Source organism: Colossoma macropomum, unplaced genomic scaffold (genome assembly GCF_904425465.1).
Source record: "Colossoma macropomum unplaced genomic scaffold, Colossoma_macropomum, whole genome shotgun sequence".
In the NCBI taxonomy this organism is placed as follows: Eukaryota; Metazoa; Chordata; class Actinopteri; order Characiformes; family Serrasalmidae; genus Colossoma; species Colossoma macropomum.
This window is the reverse complement of record NW_023494792.1, coordinates 59,242,406-59,265,537: the sequence shown is the minus strand read 5'-3', so window position 1 is coordinate 59,265,537 and position 23,132 is coordinate 59,242,406. Positions and strand designations below refer to the sequence as shown.

At 41.6% G+C, this 23,132-nt stretch overlaps 1 protein-coding gene across 2 annotated transcripts in view; it reads left to right on the top strand.

Moving 5' to 3' along the window:
- Positions 1-22,598, top strand: part of atp2b1a (ATPase plasma membrane Ca2+ transporting 1a) — a 70,146-nt gene extending 47,548 nt beyond the window's left edge. Inside the window, exons 5-22 of one of the 2 annotated variants that reach the window (XM_036577688.1) lie at positions 124-249; positions 3,063-3,227; positions 5,853-5,891; positions 8,398-8,553; positions 8,731-8,945; positions 9,394-9,636; positions 9,817-10,058; positions 10,311-10,548; positions 10,736-10,915; positions 10,999-11,086; positions 12,051-12,157; positions 12,254-12,445; positions 14,872-15,085; positions 16,163-16,374; positions 16,472-16,579; positions 17,900-18,088; positions 18,507-18,593; positions 21,667-22,598. In XM_036577688.1, the coding sequence (XP_036433581.1) occupies positions 124-249; positions 3,063-3,227; positions 5,853-5,891; positions 8,398-8,553; positions 8,731-8,945; positions 9,394-9,636; positions 9,817-10,058; positions 10,311-10,548; positions 10,736-10,915; positions 10,999-11,086; positions 12,051-12,157; positions 12,254-12,445; positions 14,872-15,085; positions 16,163-16,374; positions 16,472-16,579; positions 17,900-18,088; positions 18,507-18,593; positions 21,667-21,996 (3,131 nt within the window). In that variant the 3' untranslated portion in view covers positions 21,997-22,598. The remainder of the gene's footprint in view (positions 1-123; positions 250-3,062; positions 3,228-5,852; positions 5,892-8,397; positions 8,554-8,730; positions 8,946-9,393; positions 9,637-9,816; positions 10,059-10,310; positions 10,549-10,735; positions 10,916-10,998; positions 11,087-12,050; positions 12,158-12,253; positions 12,446-14,871; positions 15,086-16,162; positions 16,375-16,471; positions 16,580-17,899; positions 18,089-18,506; positions 18,594-21,666) is intronic. The other variant, XM_036577689.1, reaches the window with a different exon arrangement.
- The last annotated feature ends 534 nt before the right edge of the window (positions 22,599-23,132 follow it).

The window sequence follows — 23,132 nt, the reverse complement described above, 5'->3', positions numbered from 1 at the left end:
TGTGCATTCATTTTTAATGTTATTGTGTACTTACTTGATAAAAACCTGGAAATGGGTGATGTGTTTCTGTAGTTGTGCTCTATATGACCCAGTCTGATTCTTAATTACTTTTCTGTTGTACAGGTGACCTCTTACCTGCTGATGGAATTCTCATCCAAGGGAACGATCTCAAAATTGATGAGAGCTCTCTCACGGGCGAGTCCGATCATGTGAAGAAAACACAGGAGAAGGATCCTATGCTGTTGTCAGGTATCAGCCTCTATCAGGTGTCAACATATGGTGTGTCTCAGTGTGACAGAGTAATGAATTATTTGCTATCTGGCCAACCAAATTTAATATCTTAACAGTAGGCGTGTTTACTGTTGCTCTTCTCTCTTTGGCTGTTTCTCCCTCCTTAATCTCACCCATATTGCTTCTCCCTTACCTGCAACCCAAGTAGTAGTTAATGACTGTAAGCCAGATAAAGTTTTGGGGCTGGAGGAATTAAAACAGCGGCTATTCATTAGCGCTCCTCGGGAACCTCGTTTCAAATGAGTATCCGGTTGCTCAGATACTTCTTTCCATACCTGGTCATCATGACTTCTTAAACAGCCATGAATCCATCAGCCTTTATCTCCAGCCAAACCCTTATGAAAGATTTAGCTGGGGGGAACTGGACTCTGGCTTACAAGGCCCTACTGTCCTCAATAGAGCAGTTGCTTGTGTCTCTCTAATCCCATTTTATGAAAGCTGGGTGAACCACTAATAGATAGGATTCTTAAGGTTCTTAAAGGTTCTTGGATTTTGTGCTGAAACATTTAAGTACTGAAATAAAGGAGCACTTGAAATTAAAATATCAGTTAGAGCCATATGACACTTTTTGGCCCTGTTTCCTTCTCAAATTTTTTCTTATACCACTTTTTCTGCAGTTACATTACAGAGTTTAAAGGCATCTGCGGCGTCAGGCAATCAAAAGAATTATGGTAGATACTGGTTACTTAAGTCTCTACCTGAACTATTATATTAAATGCCATTGAATTCGTTCTGTATGGCCAGTAATTGAATTTTATATAACAAGAGATGCACTTATATGAGACTTGTGGCCCTTTGCTGATGTCTGCTGATACAGAAACGTTTATAAAGTGTACAAACTGGAAGTAAATCCATCTGGATTAGCATTACGCAGAATGTGTAGAAGGTTAAAATGCAATAAAATGAATACAGTTTAATTTGCATTTAGAAAAGATATGTTTGCACAGTAACCCAGTGTCACATAAACCTTCTGCTTTTCTGGAGTACAATAAATACATTAAATATCAATTTAAAATATCACTCAGATCTAACCATCTGTCTGACGTTGATATACAGTAAGTATTTATGTACAAGTAAAACTCCTATGTAACCTTGGAAAAACACCATTAAGCATAAAGTTAAATTAAGTGGGGAAGGTGGATCCAAATTTCTCCTGGGCACTCCTAGCTATCTTTTAAATAATTTAAAATATTAAGCAGTGAAGTGTGAATATAAGGTTTTGATTAGCATATAATCACTTCCTTTTGTGTTCTTGTGTTTATTCTAATATTAGGGGTTTTTCTAAGCAAAAAAAATGCTTACTGCCTAATTAAACTGCTTTTTAAATATTATTCTCTCAGGGGCTTAAAGCTTTAGCACAGCACTGCTTATATTGTTTTTAAGGAAATATCTGCTGATTCTGGTATGATTCTGATATTATTGTGCATCCCCATACAGTCGTGAGCAAAAGTCTGCATATGAACCCAGTCAAATGACATGTTTTGTTGGTTTTCTAAGTGAAAATAAGTTGTAAACACATCCTCTACTGGGAACACTCTGCAAAGTTTAATTTACAGTTTCTATTTTATTTTTATTATTGAGTTGAGTTTAACATATTAAAAGGTTTTGTCGGAACAATGTTAATGTTAATTATCTCCAAAATGTTAACTTTACAGGAAAAGGAAAAACATTCTTAATTTTTAATGAAAGTTAATGGAACTAGATTTTTTTTTAGATTTTCTATTTCTATTTTTAGATTTTTTTTTTGTAAAAAAGTACAAAATGACAAAAATGGAGATACTGGGTTTTGTTCCGACAGCAGCAGTATTTGGAAAAATAACACATAAAAAATAAAATGTGCTATAACATTTGCCCACACCACATTTTATGATTTTTTTTTTTTTTCTTCCCAGTATGTTAAATTTCACAACTAAATGGTAATTGTACGTTTAAATGGGTAGAAGTGTGTCCTCTGTAGAGGATGTGTTAACTTTTAATTTAATATAATTTTTTTTGTTTAATTTTACTTATTTATTCATTTATTTATTTATTTATGGGCCTGCAGCCACCCCTCTTCACTGGGGGAATTTATTTGTTTTGTTTATTTATTTGTAATGTATTCATGAGGGAGGACATGTAAGCATAAACAAACAGACACACAAACATAATTTGGCCAGGGTTGCACAAAGCTTTGCTTGCATCTGTATATAACATCTAGCAGATTTTGTCAGACAAAACAAATAAACTTTGACATTGTGAATGTACAATGAAGAGCCACATGGGACAAAGTAGACAGACAGCAGACAGCATGTGAAACAACTGCTTCCCCAATGAAGGCCTTAATGGACATTGCTCCCAGACCATCTATGGTGGGGGTGCTTCCCCCCCCCACCAAGTGGGCCAAGGTTGTAACATCTGCCTCTTTTTACAACTCCCCCGAGACCCCATTCGCACATGAGAGTCCCATAGGACGTAAGCAGAAGCCAGCACTGGGACTGCTCTGGGCTTTTCTCTGGTCTTTCACTGCCCGAGACAGAGCAGCAGCTTCGCTCTGACACTGCAGAGCCGCGAGGTGAGAGCGGCAGCAGTGCTGTACGAGGAGCTGTTTCTTTGGGTCATTAGGACATTACGGTCATCTGACGGCTCTTGATTGCTGAACACTCACAACCCATATTTAGGTGCCAGATACGCAGAAATCAGAGTGCACACACAGCGCGTGTTTGTGTGTGTAGGCTGTTGTGTTTATTGCAGCCGAGTGCCATGCCCTCACCTGTGTCTCATCCTGTCTACAGGTACCCATGTCATGGAGGGCTCTGGAAAAATGCTGGTCACTGCTGTCGGAGTCAACTCCCAAACTGGAATCATCTTCACCCTACTAGGGGCGGGAACGGAAGATGACGAAGACGAGGAGAAGGAGGAGAAGAAGAAAGAAAAAGAACGGAAGAAGGAGAAGAAAAGTATGCTGGTGTTACTTAATGTCCTCGGCTCTCTGGCCTGGTTTTAAAATAGATCAGCCACGTTAGTCACTCGCCTTTCAGTCTGTAGTTGAGGTGGCGACAGTGTTCGCATAGCATAACAAAGAAAAGCTGTTATCTAATTTGGGCGTGCCAGAAAAGGAAGGCAGAAAATGAAGGTCGACCGCACGCTGCTCACATGACTGCTTTCCATGGTGCTGCTGATTTCGCTCGTTTGCTCATAGACGGTGTTTTGGTGTGGTTTAGGCCTCGTTTTGACATCACAAATCCTGAAATCTAGAACCATATCTACAGAATGAGCTCAGCCAAATGAAATAGCTTACGTCTTTTATTTGCCCTCTAACAAACAAGCTTCTTTGTTGTTCGAAACATTCCTGTGGCTTTGCTCGGTTTTCCAGAGAAGTGCTTTGAGCTGTTGCGCAATTCTTGAAGATGATGTGATGTTTATACCGAATATAGTTCCTCATTTAATTGCTGGTGCACATGTTTACATCATTTATCTGTTGTTTGTTGGTTGTTTTCTCAGTTTGTGTTAGGAAAAAGGCATTTGTCTTCATCAAATTGATGCTTTAAAAGAAGATACAGTTTAAGTGGTGCCTGCTGTTGTGCATAACGAGTCAGTTGTTCTCTCTGTGTTGAGTCATGCGAGTTCAGAATATCTTTGCACCATTTTGCGTGTTCAAGGAATAAATTCACACGCTGCAAAAAATGATATTTTGGCAGGTGAAACAATCTTAAATCTTGTCAATGTCTAATATATCTAATATATTTCTCATTTTGAGATTGTTGAAACAAAAATATAGGATTATTTTACTTGTTTTTACATTTTTTCAACCATATTTTTTGAAACAAGCACAATTATCGGTCAATATAAATCTAAAACAAGTAAACAAATGTGTGTAAGTACATAACATAATCTTGTTCTTCTCGCAACAAATCTCAAAATGAGAAATATTAGATATATTGACTACTTTTAAGATGTTTTTTTGCAGGGATTTTTCCCTCTTGTTAAAAGTAGTTGATTAGCCAAGCCATATTTTGTGTTTACTTTTTGCTGTTGTAGTTTTATACTGAAACTAAAAGTCCTAACGAAAATAATAAGTAACATAAGCTTATGATCTCTGGTTAGCTTCATGCCAGCTCCATGCTAAAATCATCATTCACTTGCCTTAAATTGTCAAGCTGTGAAATAATCCCAAATGGACTCAATTATGTGGCTTCATAGTTGACCTCATAGTTGTTCGTCCAACATTTGTTCTCAAATGAAGGGTATTAATAGTAAGTTTGTCCTCCTTTGCTGCAGTAACAGCCTCCACTCTTCTGGGAAAGCTTTACACTTGGTGTTGGATCATTGCTGTGAGGATTTGGCTGCATTCAGCCGCAAGAGCATTAGCAAGGTCGCATGTTAATGTTGGATGATCCCAAAGATATTAGATGGTGCTCCATCACTCCACTGCTCCTCAGACCAGTGCTATGGAGACTATACAAGCTGTAGGCCCAAGTCAGAAGCTGGAACGCCCTTAAAGTGACTGAATTCAGTAATTAGAAAGCATGTCTGGATGCTTTTGGAGATACGGCCACGTTAGTCACTCGCCTTTCAGTCTGTAGTTGAGGTGGCGACAGTGTTCGCATAGCATAACAAAGAAAAGCTGTTATCTAATTTGGGCGTGCCAGAAAAGGAAGGCAGAAAATGAAGGTCGACCGCACGCTGCTCACATGACTGCTTTCCGTGGTGCTGCTGATTTCACTCGTTTGCTCATAGATGGTGTTTTGGGGTGGTTTAGGCCTCATTTTGACATCACAAATCCTGAAATGTTCATGTTGGATGATGCCAAAGATATTAGATGGTGCTCCATCACTCCACTGCTCCTCAGACCAGTGCTATGGAGACTATAGAAGCTGTAGGTCCATGTCAGAAGCTGGAACGCCCTTAAAGTAGCTAAATTCAGTAATTAGAAAGCATGTCTGGATGCTTTTGGAGATACAGTGTATATTTTGATTCAGGTGAGGCGAGTGTGTGATGATTTCAGCGTGTGATGGTTTATGTACCCCTCCTTTCAAATGCAGATTAGTTTCACCTCTAGTTTCTGTTTGTTTTGCCACTGCAAACCTGCAGGGATCAAATGGACCCAGGATTTATTTATTTATTTATTTTATATTTAGCTTTCTTCAGTCTGGTAAAAGCTCATGATGTCTTATTTACACAGAAAACATTCACGTCTCTAATTGAGTGTATTGCGAGGATTTCTGCTGCGCTCCATTAGCTAACGGCCTTTTAATGAATTTCGGCAGCTTGCTGCTCACATGTGGGAGCAGTTCGAATTAATGCCTCCAGATATTTTAATAGTCCAGTGCTCACAGAGGTTGGGGCACCAGTTGTGGTTCAGTGAGCACGCGGTCGTGCGGATGGGTGTGTCTATTGGTCTGGTAGCGCGTTTTCATACTGTAGTGAGGCCCCAGCGCACTGTCGCTCACTCTATTAAATCAAAGAGGGCATTTGCATAATTGAAAATGTGTTCGAATGAGTCACAGAGTCATCTCCTGCACCATGGTCCCCACTTATAAATAAGTTCTGGGATGTTTCTGATGCCTTCTTTCTCTCCACAGACAAAAAGCAAGATGGCTCTGCGGAGAACAGAAAGAAAGGTGAGTAACCCTATTGACTTAACTGCATAATGAATGGCATATTGGCTTAGCTGGCAGCCTCTTAGGTGCTGCAGCTTGCATTAAAACCATTCCCTTAACCCATTAGTACTATTGGATGTTCATTAAAGCTGGCCTCTTTGCATGTGTTTATGACCGTATGTAAGGTGGAGCCTCCGCTGCCGTGGTGGTTGTGCTCTTCGGATGGCTGCTATACAGACAAAAGTGAAGCTAGTGCTAATGATGACAAATTCTGAGTTATTGGGTCTGTATTTGGTGTAGAAACAGGACTATATGTGTGCTGCCTGTAGAGCCTCTCTCACTGCCGTGCTGCCAGGAATGAGGTTTAATCCCTCAGACTAGGATTATAGCCCTGTGAGTGGAGAACAGACTCGCCGCGCCACAGCAGAATATCACAGAACTCGCATTACACGCAAACCGGACCCTTCATATCTTATATGTCACGCGTGAAGTACCCAAATCAGCGGCGCTGGTCCGAATAACATTTCACAAGCCTCGAATGTTCGTTGGTGTTTCTCAACGAGGACTTGAGATATAAGAGTATTTACGTTTCATGATTAACTTTTCTTTCAGTCGGGGTCTAAAAGTCTGAGACCATTAAAAATCTGGGATTGTTTTCATTTAATTCTGGAAATAAACAACAGAAAGTTTTAGTTTTTGGAAAAAAAAAAGTTAAGAGTAAAATAAAAAGCAATATTCAAGCAAGCTCTTGGGAACACTAGTTTTCAGACGACTCTAAGTGTCCGTTAGTGATCAGAGTCTGTGCCAGCTCGACGTCATTAAAGGGCAAAGGAGACAAACACTAAAATTCTGTAATTTCAAAAATTGTACTTGTCACTTATGCTGATAATATAATTTGTAATTAAAAAAAAAAAAGTTGACAGAGACATTTGGATCCCAATGTAGTTAATAAACAGTAAATAAATAAATAATTCCAGTAAAAATTCATCCATTCCTTTTTATAATTGGTCCTAAAATTGCTGTGTAAGCAGACAGATGAGTCTGACTGGATTTCTGCTTACCTGGATAGCAGAGATGATTCAGTAGTAATTTCAAGATGTAAATCTTTTAAAATATTGTTTAGCTCTGTTAAAATCAAGTACATCTTCTATTGCCAACTTGGTGCTCGTAGTTCAGTTCCATCATGACTGAAATAACTTGGATAAATGAGCAGCTTATTTACCCGAACGTTATAGCCTAATATCACATCCTTCGTTAAGTACTTGCCAATATTCTCCTGTTATTATGATAAAAATGTTTTGTTGACGGTGATAAATAAGCCTCTAACTCTGAAAATGATTAGAAATCCACAGGAATGTTCGACTGTTCAAAAGCATTAACCAAAGATGAAGCTAAGTAAGGAAACAGATACCAACGTAACAAACATATTCTCAAGTAATCGAATTAATCGATTAAGGTAAGAAAGACAATGGATGGTGCCTGTGCATGAACAGGTTATGTTAATTATTATCATTATTAGTCCGATATTGCAATTACGGCCGATAGTTACTGATAATTGGTAGCATCCTATGTTTAGCTTGTGCAAGCTGACCCATGTGTGGTCACTAGTGGCTGGGAATCTCCCTTCTTTTAAATTCCCAGAAAATGGATAGCGTAGTGCACAAGTTCCCAACCTTGGGGTACTCCTGCGCTCATCATTTTTATGTTTTCCCTGCTCGGCTCAATTCAGCAAGAGCTCGTTAAATAGCTGATTAACCTTTTAAACTCCTTGGAACCACCGGTGGTTCCAAAACGCACTTCGTCAGATTCTTCATAACTGTAATATTTCATAAGCTACATTCAGAAGGTGGGGGTCATATGAGAGCTGTAACTGTCTTCTTTCCAGTCAAATAGATGGGTGATGTCATTTTTAAACTTTCTTTTATTATAAAGTCGACTGATTTTTCCACAAATCTGGGCTATAAACTATAAACAGATGGCGTCTCTTCAGTGATCTGCTCTGTAAACATTATTTTTATAAAAAATTACAAAGAGCGTCTAAGATTTTTGGCTTTCAGCAGTAAAGTTTGGCTTTTTTACAGTATTGTAAGCATATAGCAATAAGTGTATGATCATAAAACACATTTTCTGTTAGTTTGAGGGGAACTGTTACAAAAAATAAATAAATAAAATAAAAATGTACATTTATTTCATGGAGTTACTGAATAATTTGCCGTATGATTTGGTCATGTAAATTCAGATGGAAAAACCAAAATATACCCACAAGCATAAGAGGTTAATTGGATCAGGTGTATTGCAGCAGAGAAAATGCGAAGTATAAGGCGGCGGTTTTCCTGGACCAGGTTTGGGCAGATACCACAGCAGGAATTATAGCATCTCTGGGAGTTTCTGCTTAGACTTTTTATAAGCCTATCAAATACAAGTGCGTCTGTAAATGTTGATGTAGTTCTTTTTTTTTAAATAATTTCTTCTCAAAATGTATATTTATATAACCCTTCTCTCCTTTGTTCTCTCTCTGTGCCTATAGCTAAAGCCCAGGACGGAGCTGCAATGGAAATGCAGCCGCTGAACAGTGATGAAGGGGCAGATGCAGAGGAGAAGCGGAAAGCCAACTTGCCAAAGAAGGAGAAATCCGTTCTTCAGGGGAAGCTGACCAGACTAGCCGTCCAAATCGGCAAAGCAGGTCATCGCCGAATTCTACTCTTCCTTCCTCCCATCTTTAGGATTGGCTGTGCCTGTCTATGACCCCGTTTTGTCCTTTCTGAAGCTGATGCCATGTTGGTTTGGGCTGGGGGTCTGTGGTTTGGGCGACCTAACTCAGCCCTAGTGTTAAGGTTGTGCTTGTTTCATTTCTGTGCAGGTCTGGTGATGTCTGCCATCACCGTCATAATCCTGGTGGTGCTGTTTATAGTGAACACCTTCTGGGTGCAAGGCCTTCCCTGGGAGAAAAGCTGCACGCCCATCTACATCCAGTTTTTTGTGAAGTTCTTCATCATCGGTGTGACCGTGCTGGTGGTGGCCGTCCCTGAGGGTCTGCCTCTCGCTGTTACCATCTCGCTGGCTTACTCTGTCAAAGTATGTACCTTCAGCTGTTTCTAAAAGCAGCTTAAAGCAGGTAGACAGCTCAATAGTCTCCATGACCTGTCCTGACATGCTACCTTAAAGCCAGCAAAACATGTCTTTGCCAGGGTCATGTTAGACAACACCTCCTCGTCCACTAATCAGATCGTTTTAGTCACTCTGGTCTGGCATCCCCACTTTCCTTATGTAGCACTCGACTTGCTGGTCCTTGCCTTTCATCCTTTCATTGTGCAACACTGTGGTAACACTGTTCGAGGCTTGTTTGTCAGCCATTGGATTTCTGACTTTGTGTGGGGATTTCAGGATTTCTCCTATTTAATCTTGCACTCAATCTGTTTATATTGCACATCTCCCCACCCCCACCTCCTAATTTTTATTTGTTTATTCTATTTTGTATTATTTATTTATTTTTTTCTCATTATTATTCTGTTTTTTTTTTTAGAAAATGATGAAAGACAACAATTTGGTGAGGCATTTAGATGCCTGTGAGACCATGGGCAATGCCACTGCCATCTGTTCGGATAAGACAGGCACTCTGACCATGAACAGGATGACTGTCGTGCAAGCGTACATCGCAGACAAGCACTACAGGAGGGTCCCTGAGCCGGAGGTCATCCCTGCCAGCATCATGGATCTGCTCGTTCTGGGCATCAGCGTCAACTGTGCTTACACAACCAAGATCATGGTGAGTACACCTGCATCCGTTTTTCACAGAATAAGCCAGCAATGTTGATTCAATTACGTCAGAGTTTTAGGAACAACTGTACTATGCTTTTAGTTTTTTTTAACTTTATTAAGCTTTGGTACACGTGTTGCTTCTAGTTGTTATCCGTTTTTTTTTGTTTTTTTTTTTCTCGTCCCTCAGCCCCCTGAGAAGGAGGGCGGGCTGCCTCGTCAGGTGGGCAACAAAACAGAATGTGCCTTGCTTGGCTTTGTGTTGGACCTGAAAAAGGACTATCAAGCAATCCGCAACGAGATCCCCGAGGAGAAGCTCTACAAGGTTTACACCTTCAACTCTGTCAGGAAATCCATGAGCACCGTGCTGAAGAATGCTGATGGAAGCTTCCGCATGTTCAGCAAAGGAGCCTCGGAAATTCTACTCAAGAAGTAGGCATCCTTTGAACCCGAAGCCCAGCTCTATCTTTGAGCTGTGGAAGCTCAGACATCTTTAAGTTTGGGAACAAACTGTGTCAGTAGGCTCACCAAGCAGATCAAATGCTTTGTTCCTTTCCTAAAGCTTATCAGTCAGATATTGATGGATTTTCCCGAAGGAATTACCTAGATGGTCTTTCCTGCTGGCTTGACTGCTGTTTCATAACCTTTTCTCTTTCATCTTTTCTCTCTGTCCTTCTCAACTAGATGTTACAAGATCCTAACAGCGACTGGTGAGGCCAAGGTGTTCCGGCCCAGAGACCGGGACGACATGGTGAAGAAGGTGATCGAGCCGATGGCCTCTGAAGGCCTGAGAACAATATGCCTGGCCTACAGGGACTTCCCTGCTACCGACGGAGAACCAGACTGGGAAAATGAGAGCGACATTCTTACCAGCCTCACCTGTGTGTGTGTGGTGGGCATCGAGGACCCCGTCAGACCAGAAGTACGACCCTTAACTACTGGCTGCATTTCTCCTAGCATGATTAGACATTTGGGTAGTGGCTGTCTGTAGACGTTACCTATTTTATGTTATAGCTGAGATTAGATGTTCAATGCATTTCCATTTTGCATAGTGTCAGTGCTGAGGGTTGTAGCTGCTAACAGCGGTCTGACCCAGCTCTCTCATTCAGGTCCCCGATGCCATTAGAAAGTGCCAGCGTGCCGGCATCACAGTACGCATGGTCACCGGGGATAACATCAATACTGCTCGCGCCATAGCAACCAAGTGCGGCATCCTGCAGCCTGGGGATGATTTCCTCTGCCTGGAGGGAAAGGAATTCAATCGGCGGATACGCAACGAGAAGGGAGAGGTGAGAGAAGCGCTGCTGTTTCTGCAGGACTACACGCTCACGAGACTCCTTCAAAAATACTGACTGACGTACCCCCTTTACAGATCGAACAAGAGCGGATTGATAAGATATGGCCTAAACTACGGGTCTTAGCAAGGTCTTCACCGACAGACAAGCACACGTTAGTTAAAGGTATGCTGTTTCTCCTCCACTTCACATTGACTAAATGAAGCATATATATATATGGGTCATTTTACAGAAACGTCCACTTTTTTATCTGTCCATAGGAGTCACTGGTGTTACTGATCGTCACTGGTGTTACACATAAGAAACGTAACGCCAGTGACATTTTACAAAATGGCAGCTACAGAGCATCAAACCACATGTTGTCAATCATGGAACATCCACTAAAATATGTAATTTAATCCATGTGTTTTCTGTTTGTTCACAATGACCTCAGAATAAAGTCGGTCACACCAGTGACTTCAGCTAAAAGCTTCATATGAAATCATGAGCTAAATGAGAAAATCTCTGATAACTGAAAGACACAGTGGACTCACCATGAGCTTTTCTTCATAGATCCTCAGAAAATAGGTAAAAGGAAGTCAAGTGATGTCATCAGTGTGACTTTTATTTCAAAATAAGAGATTTGTTTGTTACGCAGTAACACCAGTGACACGACTCCTGGGGACAACTTTCATTGTATATTTTATAATATTTATTTGGCATTTGTTTTCTTTATGTCATTTAAACCATCTATTTCATAGTCATGTGTAGATTATTGCAGTTAAAATTGAAGAAAAACATGTTTTTTACCTGAAAATATGTCACTCACTCTTTACACATGACTGTGAGGACAAGCTCTTCTGTGGTGCTTGGAATTCTGTATAATTGATTTTAAAACCAATATTGCTAAATTGAGGCTCAAGAAGGTGTAACTGTTAAAATAGCTTATTGTTTTATTTTAAAATATAAATAAATTGTAACCCTAACATGTTTTTCAAGCATAATATATCAATAAATGCTAGGGACACAAAAATGGACGTTTCCATAGAATGACTCGTATCTATGTATCAATATTGAAAGCAAGTATTGTGATACGTTGATCCGAAAGATGCTGCTTTCCTTAGACGTGATATCGCTCTCGAATTTGCAGGTATCATCGACAGCACCGTCGAAGAACAGAGACAAGTAGTAGCAGTAACGGGAGACGGAACCAACGATGGCCCTGCCTTGAAGAAGGCAGATGTTGGATTTGCCATGGTATTAGATTTGCCTGCGTATTTGTTTTTACACGCGAGTACAGAGTGAACACTGTCGTATTGTAGATCCAGATAAATGTTTGTTTGTTGTTCTCAGGGCATCGCTGGCACAGATGTGGCGAAAGAGGCCTCTGACATCATTCTCACTGATGACAATTTCACCAGCATTGTCAAAGCAGTCATGTGGGGGCGCAACGTCTATGATAGCATCTCCAAATTTCTGCAGTTCCAGCTCACGGTCAATGTAGTGGCTGTGATTGTGGCCTTCACCGGAGCCTGCATCACACAGGTAACACACTGAATGCGCTATCCTGACCAGCTGCACACATGGAATATTGAAATAAAACATGGGACAGTGAAATACATACATTGTGAATCATGTAGATGTGAAGAGTTTCCAGTGTTGGGCAGGGGGGGGTCTACTGCCAGCAGATTGCTCTGAGAGAGAATCTCCCCTCCCCCAAATTCAGCACAGCAGCAGCTCATGAACATCAGCAAATCCACATACATAATATTTAATTTTTTGGGCTGGTCAGAACTACGATAGTGTTACCAAAACATGAAAGAGCCATGTTGCATGAGCATTTCTGCATATTTGGATTTCTTTGTTTCGTAGCTTTCAAACAGTGGGTGAAAAAGGTTAATAGGTGAAAATTATTACTGTTAGCAGCCAGGAAAACCAGCTTCCAACTGAATTTGAAGGTTTCTATAGACTCTGTTGTAACCATAATGACAGCTTAGCGGCTGTCTGCACATTACATCACGAATAGCCATCGTTAGGGAACAAGAGCGATGCGCCATTTTTGGAGCCATAGAGCACAAATGATGGGTATTTAAAATAGATGTCGGGTATCAAAAGATATCTGCCAAATTTTGTACAAATTTACCTTTAAACCTAAGCAAGCAAGTAAAAATACACTATTATCATGAACTTAATGAACTTAATAATTCTACAGCAGTTACCCTGTGTTTTAGTCTCAGGGTGAAATAGGATTTTATGTTAAATGTTAAATTTTTCCCAGGAATGTTGTCGCTGGACTGCACTAGAGGGGATTGGTTTCTGAATCTTGAGTTTTCATGTTTGGAATTAAGTGCTTGCTTATTTGACAGAACGTGAGCAATGCTACACATGACTGGTTAGTATAACTGGAGCAGCTGATCAGTTCTCATCTGAAGTGAACTGATTCAGAATTGTCACTGTGAAGCAAGACTATTCACAGGGGTTTGGCTTTATATTGTTGGGAATAGCAAATGGCAAGTACACATTTTTTACTGAGAGTTATTACAGAAAAGCATGTAGCATGTTTCTTTTAAAGAAAGGGTCACAGTTGTTGTCAGGTTGCATAGACAAAGCTATGGATATAGACAGTGTACACTGTACAACTGAAGCAGTACAAAGAGGTCTGAGGAAAGTGCTTCGTATTACATTTGTAATGTTTTTGGCAGCAGGTTCTTCTCTCGTAGATTTGCTTTCAATCTCTCTGGTAGTTTGTCTACAGCAGTCTAACGAAAGAGCTCAGGAAAATTGTTGATGATCTGGGCCCAGTTTCCCAAAAGCATTTTAGATCGTATTAGAGCGTGTTAAGATCATCTTAACTGGTAGAGAAAGTGTTCAGTATAATGATGACGCAACACTCAACGCTAATATGCTTTTGGGAAACTGGAGGAGAGAGAGAGAGAGAGAGGGGGGTGTTCACTGAACACTCTCTCTACCAGTTAACTGTTATCTTCTTAACTGGTAGTGAGAGTGCTGTGATGCTCACAGTGTTATGTGATCATAACGGGTGTGTTGGAGCAGGAAAACACCAGAATATGCAGGACAAGGTGGTCCAGAACCAGTACTGGGAACCACTACATTAGCCTCATTACTCCGAAGCATTTTGCTCATTAGGAGAACATATGCCCAAAATATTTCCTGTGTTTTATAGTTTTTTTTCTCTCTAAATTCCTGCAAAACTGCTGTATTTGTAATGAAAAAAATATTGAGGGAATACATAAATAAATAAATAGGAAAAAAGGGTAAATAAAAATATATATATATATATTTTGACTTGGCATTACTACAAGCAGTCCATGGTGATAAATTATTGCACATGCAGTGTTTCCCCTAGATGTTTGTTTGCCCTAGATGCATTAAATATGCATTAACTGTGTGGTAGCTGGTGTCTGTTTGCACAGAATTATTTATGTAAATTAATTATAAGGCCGTGTGAAGAATGCTATAGGAAGTTGATTGCTTATGTCTGCAAACATCCAGCAGGGGGAGCTCTAGTTTTACTTGTCAATTAAAGAGCAAAAGTGAAACTATTTCAGTCAAACTAAAACGCCCCAAACTAGAATCTCAAATATTTAAATTTGAAAATGGATTATGTTGCCCGAAATTATCCTGCCAGTTACATCTTAATGTCTATATCTCATCCAAGCTGGGTGGCACGCAAAGATATTACGGAGAAAATGCTGCACATGAATGGCCAGTCTGGGCTAATGTTGTCCTGTTGTTCAGTTTTTTGGTATTTGTTGGGTTTGTTTATTTAGATTTTTTTTTATTTTCGGTTTTCAGTCTTGAGACATGAAACTGCCTGTTGTGATTCAGTGTAACCCGTCCTGCACACATACAGAAATGTGTAAGAACGAAAGAAAGAAACTTGTTGGGACTTGCGCACTTAATGTTTTTGTGTTCGCTTGTGTAATATATTGTTTATCCCTTGTGTCCAGGACTCTCCTCTGAAAGCAGTACAGATGTTGTGGGTAAATCTCATCATGGACACCTTTGCCTCGCTGGCTCTGGCCACCGAGCCGCCCACGGAGTCTTTGCTGCTGAGAAAACCGTACGGACGCAATAAGCCCCTCATCTCCAGAACCATGATGAAGAACATCCTGGGCCACGGTGTCTACCAGCTTACCATCATCTTCACTCTGTTGTTTGCAGGTGAGAGCCAGAGAATGCAGTTAGTGCTATTGCACGATGTTGCCTCAGGGCAACAAACTCATTTTCCTCTCTTTACGATAACCTTATACATATTTAAAGACAACAATAGGGTTAACAATAAAGGGAAGAGTTTGAGTCAATAAAAAGCATGAACTTGGTCGTCCTATCTCTTAGTGGGCACTTTTAAACCTCTTTTAAACCTCTTTTTAACATTCAGTATCAGTTGTTTTTCTTTTGTTTTTGTTTTTTTTTGTTATGAGAATTTGCAGAAATATGTTTGTTGCCTAGAAGCAACGTTGTGCGACAGTGGAATGGATTTAGCCAGTCACAAGCCAGGTCTCAACACTTCAGGGAACAGATCTCTACATCATTTTTTCCCATTGGCACATAATGTTGCCTCAAGGCAACATACTCCAAAAGGACCCCTGCACACATTATTATTTTTGAATTATTATTATTTTTTGTTCATTTACAGCACTTATTAATACATTGGTGTATGTTGAGAATAAACACAGTCTGTTGTGATTGATTACCTTTAAACATATTCAGAATAACATGTTGATATCTAGTAGGGAAGGGTCAAAGAGTGACATCAGATACTGCCCAGATGAGCTGTCTGTGATTTGTGCAGCTAAATAAGCACAGTTTGTATGTTTGTCAATGATTAACACATTTTTTCACCAATCAAACAGTGATGCTAGACCATTGTCTTGTGTTTGATGAACATAAACCAGGTAATTTGTGCTGTGTGTTCATCAAACACAAGACAGTGGTCTAGCATCACTGTTTGATTGGTGAAAAAATGTGTCAATCATCAACGAACATACAAACTGCTTATTTAGCTGCGGAAATCACAGACAGCTCATCTGGGCAGTATCTGATGCCACTCTTGTTCATGTGTATCACAGCAGCCTTTGATATTTTTACTGTATGGTCCAGTAATTCGCTTTGGATTTGAATCATCATCACCTGCTCACATCACCATGCATGCTACCAATGTGAGCATGGCAGACAAGATGCAATACTACACCTTAATGACTGTATTAGGATCTACACTAACACTTTTCGTTCTTTCAGGTGAGAAGATATTTGATATAGACAGCGGTCGTAACGCCCCTCTCCATGCTCCCCCCTCCGAACACTACACCATTGTCTTCAACACCTTCGTCATGATGCAGCTCTTCAATGAAATCAACGCCCGTAAGATCCATGGGGAGAGGAACGTCTTTGATGGCATTTTCAACAATATGATCTTCTGCTCCATCGTATTTGGCACTTTTGTCATCCAGGTGGGATGAAGAAAAAATAGGTTTCTCTTTGGAGTAAAAGTCCAATAAAAGCACTTTTTTAGGCTATTTCTAGACATGTGATGTTATCTCTTGCTAGATTGTGATCGTCCAGTTTGGAGGAAAGCCTTTCAGCTGTGTAGGCCTTTCCATTGACCAGTGGCTATGGTGCATCTTCTTAGGCTTTGGCTGTCTCCTCTGGGGTCAGGTAAGCCAACAGTTCTCTAAATATCCATCTAAACTGGTATAGTTAGTGAGTGTGAAGCTCAGTAGAAGACCACATGAGGTTTAAGTTGTCTGGCATAACATCAGAGCACACTGTGCATTTTATGTTTGACTTTCAGTAATTAAATGATAATAATAACCATGTTTCTGAATCAGAACTCTCCAGACTTCGACGAGAGAAACTGCTTCAGAATGTTTTAGAGCAGTGGGTCCCCAACTCTGGTCCTGAAGGCCTCCTGTCCTGCACATTTTAGTGCTTTCCTGCTTTAACACCCCCAACTTCAACTCAAGAAGAGGTTGTCAATGAGCTGATTAGTTGGATCAGGTGTGTTGGAAGCAGGGAGAACACTAAAATGTGCAGAGCAGGTTGGCCTCCAGGACCAGGATTGGGAAAGTGTTTATATCCCAGCGCTATTAACCACTTGTAGTTGTACATTGGTAGAACACCTCCCCCTTGTGGTCAAACTGCAGAGAACAGTTGTCAAATGTCAGGAGTTATTTTTTTATGTATTTCTGTCAGATATGTAACATACATATACAGTACTGTGCAGAAGTCAGAGACCAGTATAAATGATTCATTTTTCAACATCACGAAAAAGCAGAAAAGATATACATACACATACATCATCTAAACCGCTTATCCTTCTGGGTCGCGGTGGGGTGCTGGAGCCTATCCCAGCTGTCACTGGGCGGACGGCAGGATACACCCTGGACAGGTCACCAGTCAAGATATACTTAACAGAAAATTACAGAACTCTCAATAACTAAACACAAACTTTTAGTATTTAGTATATTTCACCATTTGTCTTTATTACAGTGTCCATTTTTTGGGAGACTTTAATTTTTTTAAACAAATCTGCAGGGATTTACTTCTACACCTCCAAAGTTCAGTTGGAGTTGGATTTTCAGTGGCGTTGAGGTTGAGATTTGCAAATGTTTTTCGATTTTGCTCTTTTCCTTTTCTCAGTGAGGCTTCTTAACAGCTGCACATCCTTTCAGACCCATAACATTGAGCTGTCTTCTCACAGAAACACCTGTGGATGTTTTCAGATCTGAAGCAGCTTGATTTTCTCCTCTCTCTCAAAGATGAAAGCTTTAAGTGCTGTTTATCTGATGGGGACAGTTGGTGTCTACCAGGTCTTGCACTGATGTTTGGAGTCTAACTTGTACTTAATGGTGGTTTGGACTGGAAATTAAATGTAGGGTCTCTGACTTTTGCACAGTATTGTATTGAGTTTTAGTGAGTGTTATTCTGCAAATGAGCAACGTTTGAGTGTCTTCCTGTCGCTTTGCCCGTGTGTAGGTCATCTCCTCCATCCCCACCAGTCGCTTGAAGTTCCTAAAGACAGCAGGTCATGGAACTCAGAAGGAGGAGATCCCAGAGGAAGAGCTGGAGGACATGGAGGACCTTGACGAGATCGACCACGCTGAGCGTGAGCTGCGCAGGGGGCAGATCCTCTGGTTCCGAGGTCTCAACCGGATACAGACTCAGGTAACCTCACCTGGCTGCTTCCATTCACTCATCCACAGCTTCCATAGAACTCAGGAACCCTAAATTAAGTCCCGCTCCACTTGATCAGTGCTAAAGCGCTCCTGTTTCCTATAGTTGAGTTTAGTGAACAGTCTTGTTTCTGGTGAAGTAGGAATGTAGCTATTTTACATCTGACGGATTTATGATACGGGCTGATCGATGATGTCAGGGAGGCTATAACCGGGACTATTTTCCATACAGTGCCTTTCTCTCTCAGCTGCTACCTGTCTCCTGTCCTCTCTTTATATGGGTGCCCTTCTTTTTCTATCCTCCCTCCCTGCTTCTCTCTTTTTCTTTCTTTCTCTCTCGCTCGCTCTCTCTTCCTCTCTCTTGTTTGCGTTCTTTGGGCCCTCCTGTCATGCTCTCTGATTCCTTGCAGATGGATGTAGTGAGTGCGTTCCAGAGCGGCACTTCCTTTCAGGGGGCCCTCAGGCGTCACCCCTCCAGCGCCAGCCAACAGCACGATGTAACCAATGTTTCTAGCCCTACACATGTAGCCTTTTCTACTGCCACTGCCTCCAACACAGCTTCTGCCACTGTGGGGTGTGAGTGCGTGTTTCTTAGTGCATGACAATTAACATTTCCTCCTTCACTCGCCTAACGTTCTACATTCTTCTCCTAATGTCCCTCTTGATAAAGAAAAGCAAAAAGAAAAACTGTGAGTCAAAAATAAACATCCACCACCGCTTCTAAATATAAGTGCTGTTTTTTATGGAGATATCTGTGTGTATTGTTCCGAGGCCAGTGAGCTGAGGTCTCTGTGTCATTGTTCTGTTCGACGGCTTTGGCTGGGTTTCTCAGATAAACAGTGTGTTGACATTCTAACAGGTCGGCATTGTGTCTGTTGCGTCTGCAGCCGCTGCTGTGCCTCGGCCCCTCTGCGCGTGCTCACTGGGCTATGTGACCGCTCTAGTCCTCTCTGTGTGTAAATGTTTTGAGTATATGCCCATGGTCACACCGACAACCAGGTCAATCACATCGCTGCTAAAATCAGCCTCGCTAAAGGCTTTGTGGGGTTATTTTAAACTTGATCGAGGGCTGACTTGCTGTGATAACTCCTGCCAAATGATGACTTTCTTTGCCTGTCTCTATCACAGGCTAATCTCCTCGGCCGGCTGCCTACCGAGACCACCACAGCCGGCCCTGAGACTGCAGCGAGGCAGCCCTGCGTCCTCTCTGGAATCTTCTCTGTCTCTGTTTCTTTCTTGTCTTTTTCCAGCTGGTGCATTTCTGCCGTTTTAATGAGCCGTAATGCGTGTTCCTGTGTTATCATGGCTGTCATGTGCTCAGTGTCATGTACAATTTCTTGCATGCAGTTTCTCTCATCCTATATAGATGTACAGCCATTTGTTCAGTCTTAGTTGGTTTTACATCATCTTGCGATCCGTGTGACCCCAGACACATTACAAGATGTTGAGGTCTGGACTCTGGGGTGGCCAGTCCATTGTTCTGATAACACCAGCAGCTTCTTTGTTCTCTTCTGTCTGTTTCCTTTACTCAGTAACTGATTATTAACAGCTTCACATCCATTCAAACTGTTAACCATTTGCTTTTCTTCAAGTGAGCAGTGTTATTGATGCCCACCATGCCGTATTTGTTCTTTCATTGCTGCTGTTATTGTCTGACATTTTCATTCACTTCCTTTAATTATGTTGCTTTTGCAGGATATAGTTTTAATACATCTGGATTCTGTGCCATCTGCATATGTATGTGGCCCAATCCCATTTCTTATTTTTACCCCTACCCCTTGTTTTTCCAAGTGTCACCTTGCCCCTTGCAACTGAGTTACAAAGGGAGTGGTTGAAATCTTCCCTCTGAAATGGGACCCTCAAATAAAAAGAGCATCACTTCATTAACAGCTACCAGCGCTGCTCTGTAGGCGACCCTGCCAGTCTGCAGTGACAGCAGAGGAGAATAAAGCTTTAGTTACATTTATTATTCATTAAAAAAGCTTAAAAAAATCGCTAGTAGTATGCTGTTGTCTCAGTCGCTAGCTAGCTAAATTTCCTGTTCCACCTTAAATGGTGCAGCAGTTACACTCTGGCGACTCGGGCATCAGAACTGCTGCACCATTTAAGGTGGAACAGGAAATTTAGCTGCCTAGCTACCGAGACATCAGCACACTACTAGCGATTTTTAAAGCTTGTTATGAAGAAAAGCACCATAATACATTGAAACGGCCCTAAACTAAGATAATACAGCGGTTATTATAATTTTGAACAGAGAAAATTCTCATATTTGTGGGTTTCTTTGGTCTCTTGTTTAGCCACCCTGCCAGTTTTCCTATTTTTCTCATATCACTCTGTTTGGAGTCTCTAAAAAACCTCCGTTTGGAGGGCCATGTAGCCCCAACACTTCGCCCTACCCCTCTATCTCAACAAGAATCGGGACACCCTACCCCTAGACATGAACGCGTAAATAGAAGGGTAGGGATCAGTGGTAGGGGCGAGGGGTGAAATGGGATTGGGCCCAAGAATCATTCGTTTGAGGTGTATCTTGCTTCCAATATCATATTTCCACAGCTTCTTCCGGGTCCAGTCTGGAGAGAAGCCCTTTGCTCCTCAGTGAGATTGATCATGTCTGTTTTCTAGGTGCGCTGCTGATGGTGTTATCCTGGTGCATCCTGGGCATCTGTAACAACCTCCGCTCCTTAACATAATCACATAACGTCTCTCTGTAGCCAAACTGTCCTTTTGTCTCCAAGCTGATGTGCAAACAAAACTTGCAACACTGACTCCCAACATATTCCTCCTCAGATTCTGTGAAATGTGTCATGGGCTATACTCAAAGGTTTACTTCTGTTGAACACAAGGTAGCGCCGCTCTGCATGGGTCTAGTCTCTCGTCCGTTTGTGAATTTACTTGTGCTTTACAGCTTTAGATCTGCTTGGCTGCTCAAAGTTTCTGTATCGAAACATAATCAGTGATTGATGCCCCCCTCCACCCACCCACCCCCCCTCACCCAAGCATGTCCAAATCAGTTAACCTCATGTGTTGAGCTGTGTCCTCTGGGTTTGTTATGTACAGATCTCTCACTGTCTTCCTTTATTTCTCTCTTTCTGTCTCTCTCTCTCTCTCTCTCTGTCTCTCTCTCTCTCTCTCTCTCTCTCTCTCTCTCTCTCTCTCTCTCTCTCGTTTGCATTTTGAATAACTGGACACTGGCTATAACAGTTTCTGACATTACTACTGAAAGGGGATGTACAGATTTATTAATGTCTTTCTTTATTACTTTATTTATATTTTGTACATCCCCCCCCTCCCCCTTGACGTGAGAGTGGAAAGAGACGGTTTCTCTCTCTCTCTCTCTCTCGGTGGGAGAAGGAGCTGGCGATAACATGGGAATCAGGTTTTTACTCACCACTACCAGTGTTCACGTCCTCCCGCAGCTCACACCCTCTCACAATTCCGAACTTATTTGGCCATGGTTTGACCTCAAAATGCAAAGTGTGAGGTTTTTAATGCCTGTATCTGTGATCCGTGTTGCTGTGTGAAGCTGCCAGGCTGACTATGCCTCTGTCCGTGCCCCTGCTCCCCCCACAGATCCGAGTGGTGAATGCATTCCGCAGCTCCCTGAGCCCCTATGAGGGGCTGGAGAAGCCCGAGTCACGCACCTCCATCCACAACTTCATGACCCATCCGGAGTTCCGGATAGAGGACTCGGAGCCCCACATCCCCCTCATCGACGACACAGACGTGGAGGACGACGCCCCCACGAAGAGAAACGCCACGCCGACGCCTCCCCCTCCCCCCTCGCCCAATCAGAACAATAACGCCGTGGACAGCGGCATCCACCTCTTCGTAGACAGCAGCAAGCCGGCTACTCCCTCGGCCCCCGCGAGCCCCATGCACAGCCTGGAGACGTCCCTCTGATCGGCTCCGCCCTTCCACACTCTGCACCACGCCCACCTCTTGTTTCGTGGAGATTCGTGCTCAGCGGACTCATGGCTGTGAGGGGGCGGAGCTGAGCGTAATCTGAGAGCGTAGCTTGCGCTTGACTGAGACAAGAGCAAGCGTTCATCAGAATGTAGGGTTGGCTGTAATATTATTATTATTATTATTAATATTATTATTATTTTATTTTTTTCCACCTTTATTTGATTCTGGATGTCCCCTTGGAGGAGGGGGGAGGGCTCTATTTCCACCTCTCCTTAAACAAATCTTTCTCTCTCCCCTTGTGAAAGCGGAGGGGTTACAAATTCATATTGAAAGTGACCTGTATTTTTTATCATGACGTTGATGTTATTATTTAATTATTAATTATTAATATTCTAATGCCGAGGAGGCTTGCAGATCAGCTGTAAGAAATCGACGAAACGCTTTTGCTTCTATTTTTTTTTTTCCTGAATGGTGGTGTACATTTTCTTTCTTCGGCCCTCGCTCAGTCAAATAACTTTAATTTCTGCTCCATTTGGCTGTTAATATTTTGAATTATTATTTATGTTTTTTTTGGAAGAAGCAGGTCTGTTTACAAAGTTTGTAGATACTCTTCTTCTTCTGTTTGTTGGTGACGGAGCTTCCTGATGCAGAAAAAAAAGAGACTAATGAAAACAAATGAGAGTAATATTTCAGATACTGCTGTATTTTCAGGAAAAAAGGGTGTTTCTATGGAAACTGAACTATTTTTGCCTGCAAGTTTTATTTGTTATATATTTGTGGATACATAGATTCTTCTAGCCAAATAAATAACACTAAGGCTTGTATAGCAACGAACAGAGGTGTCGGGGTCCATTGGGGGGCACTCGGATTTAGATGGGTGAGGACGGGGATGCGGACGAGGACCTCAGACAGTACATTTCCTTAGGTATTTACTACTGCTTTAACAGTCTCAAAGCTAGTTTTTTCATGTTTATGGGAGCCGTGTTGCATTCCCAGTTCAGATCATGATTGTTGGAGAACGTCAGTGAAATGTCTGGAACCAAAGGTTTCACGTTTCATCAGCTCGATTCGAAATAGAAGCCAGAGACAAACCATCAATGTGTGAGTTTGTTCTTCTGTAGGAAGATATG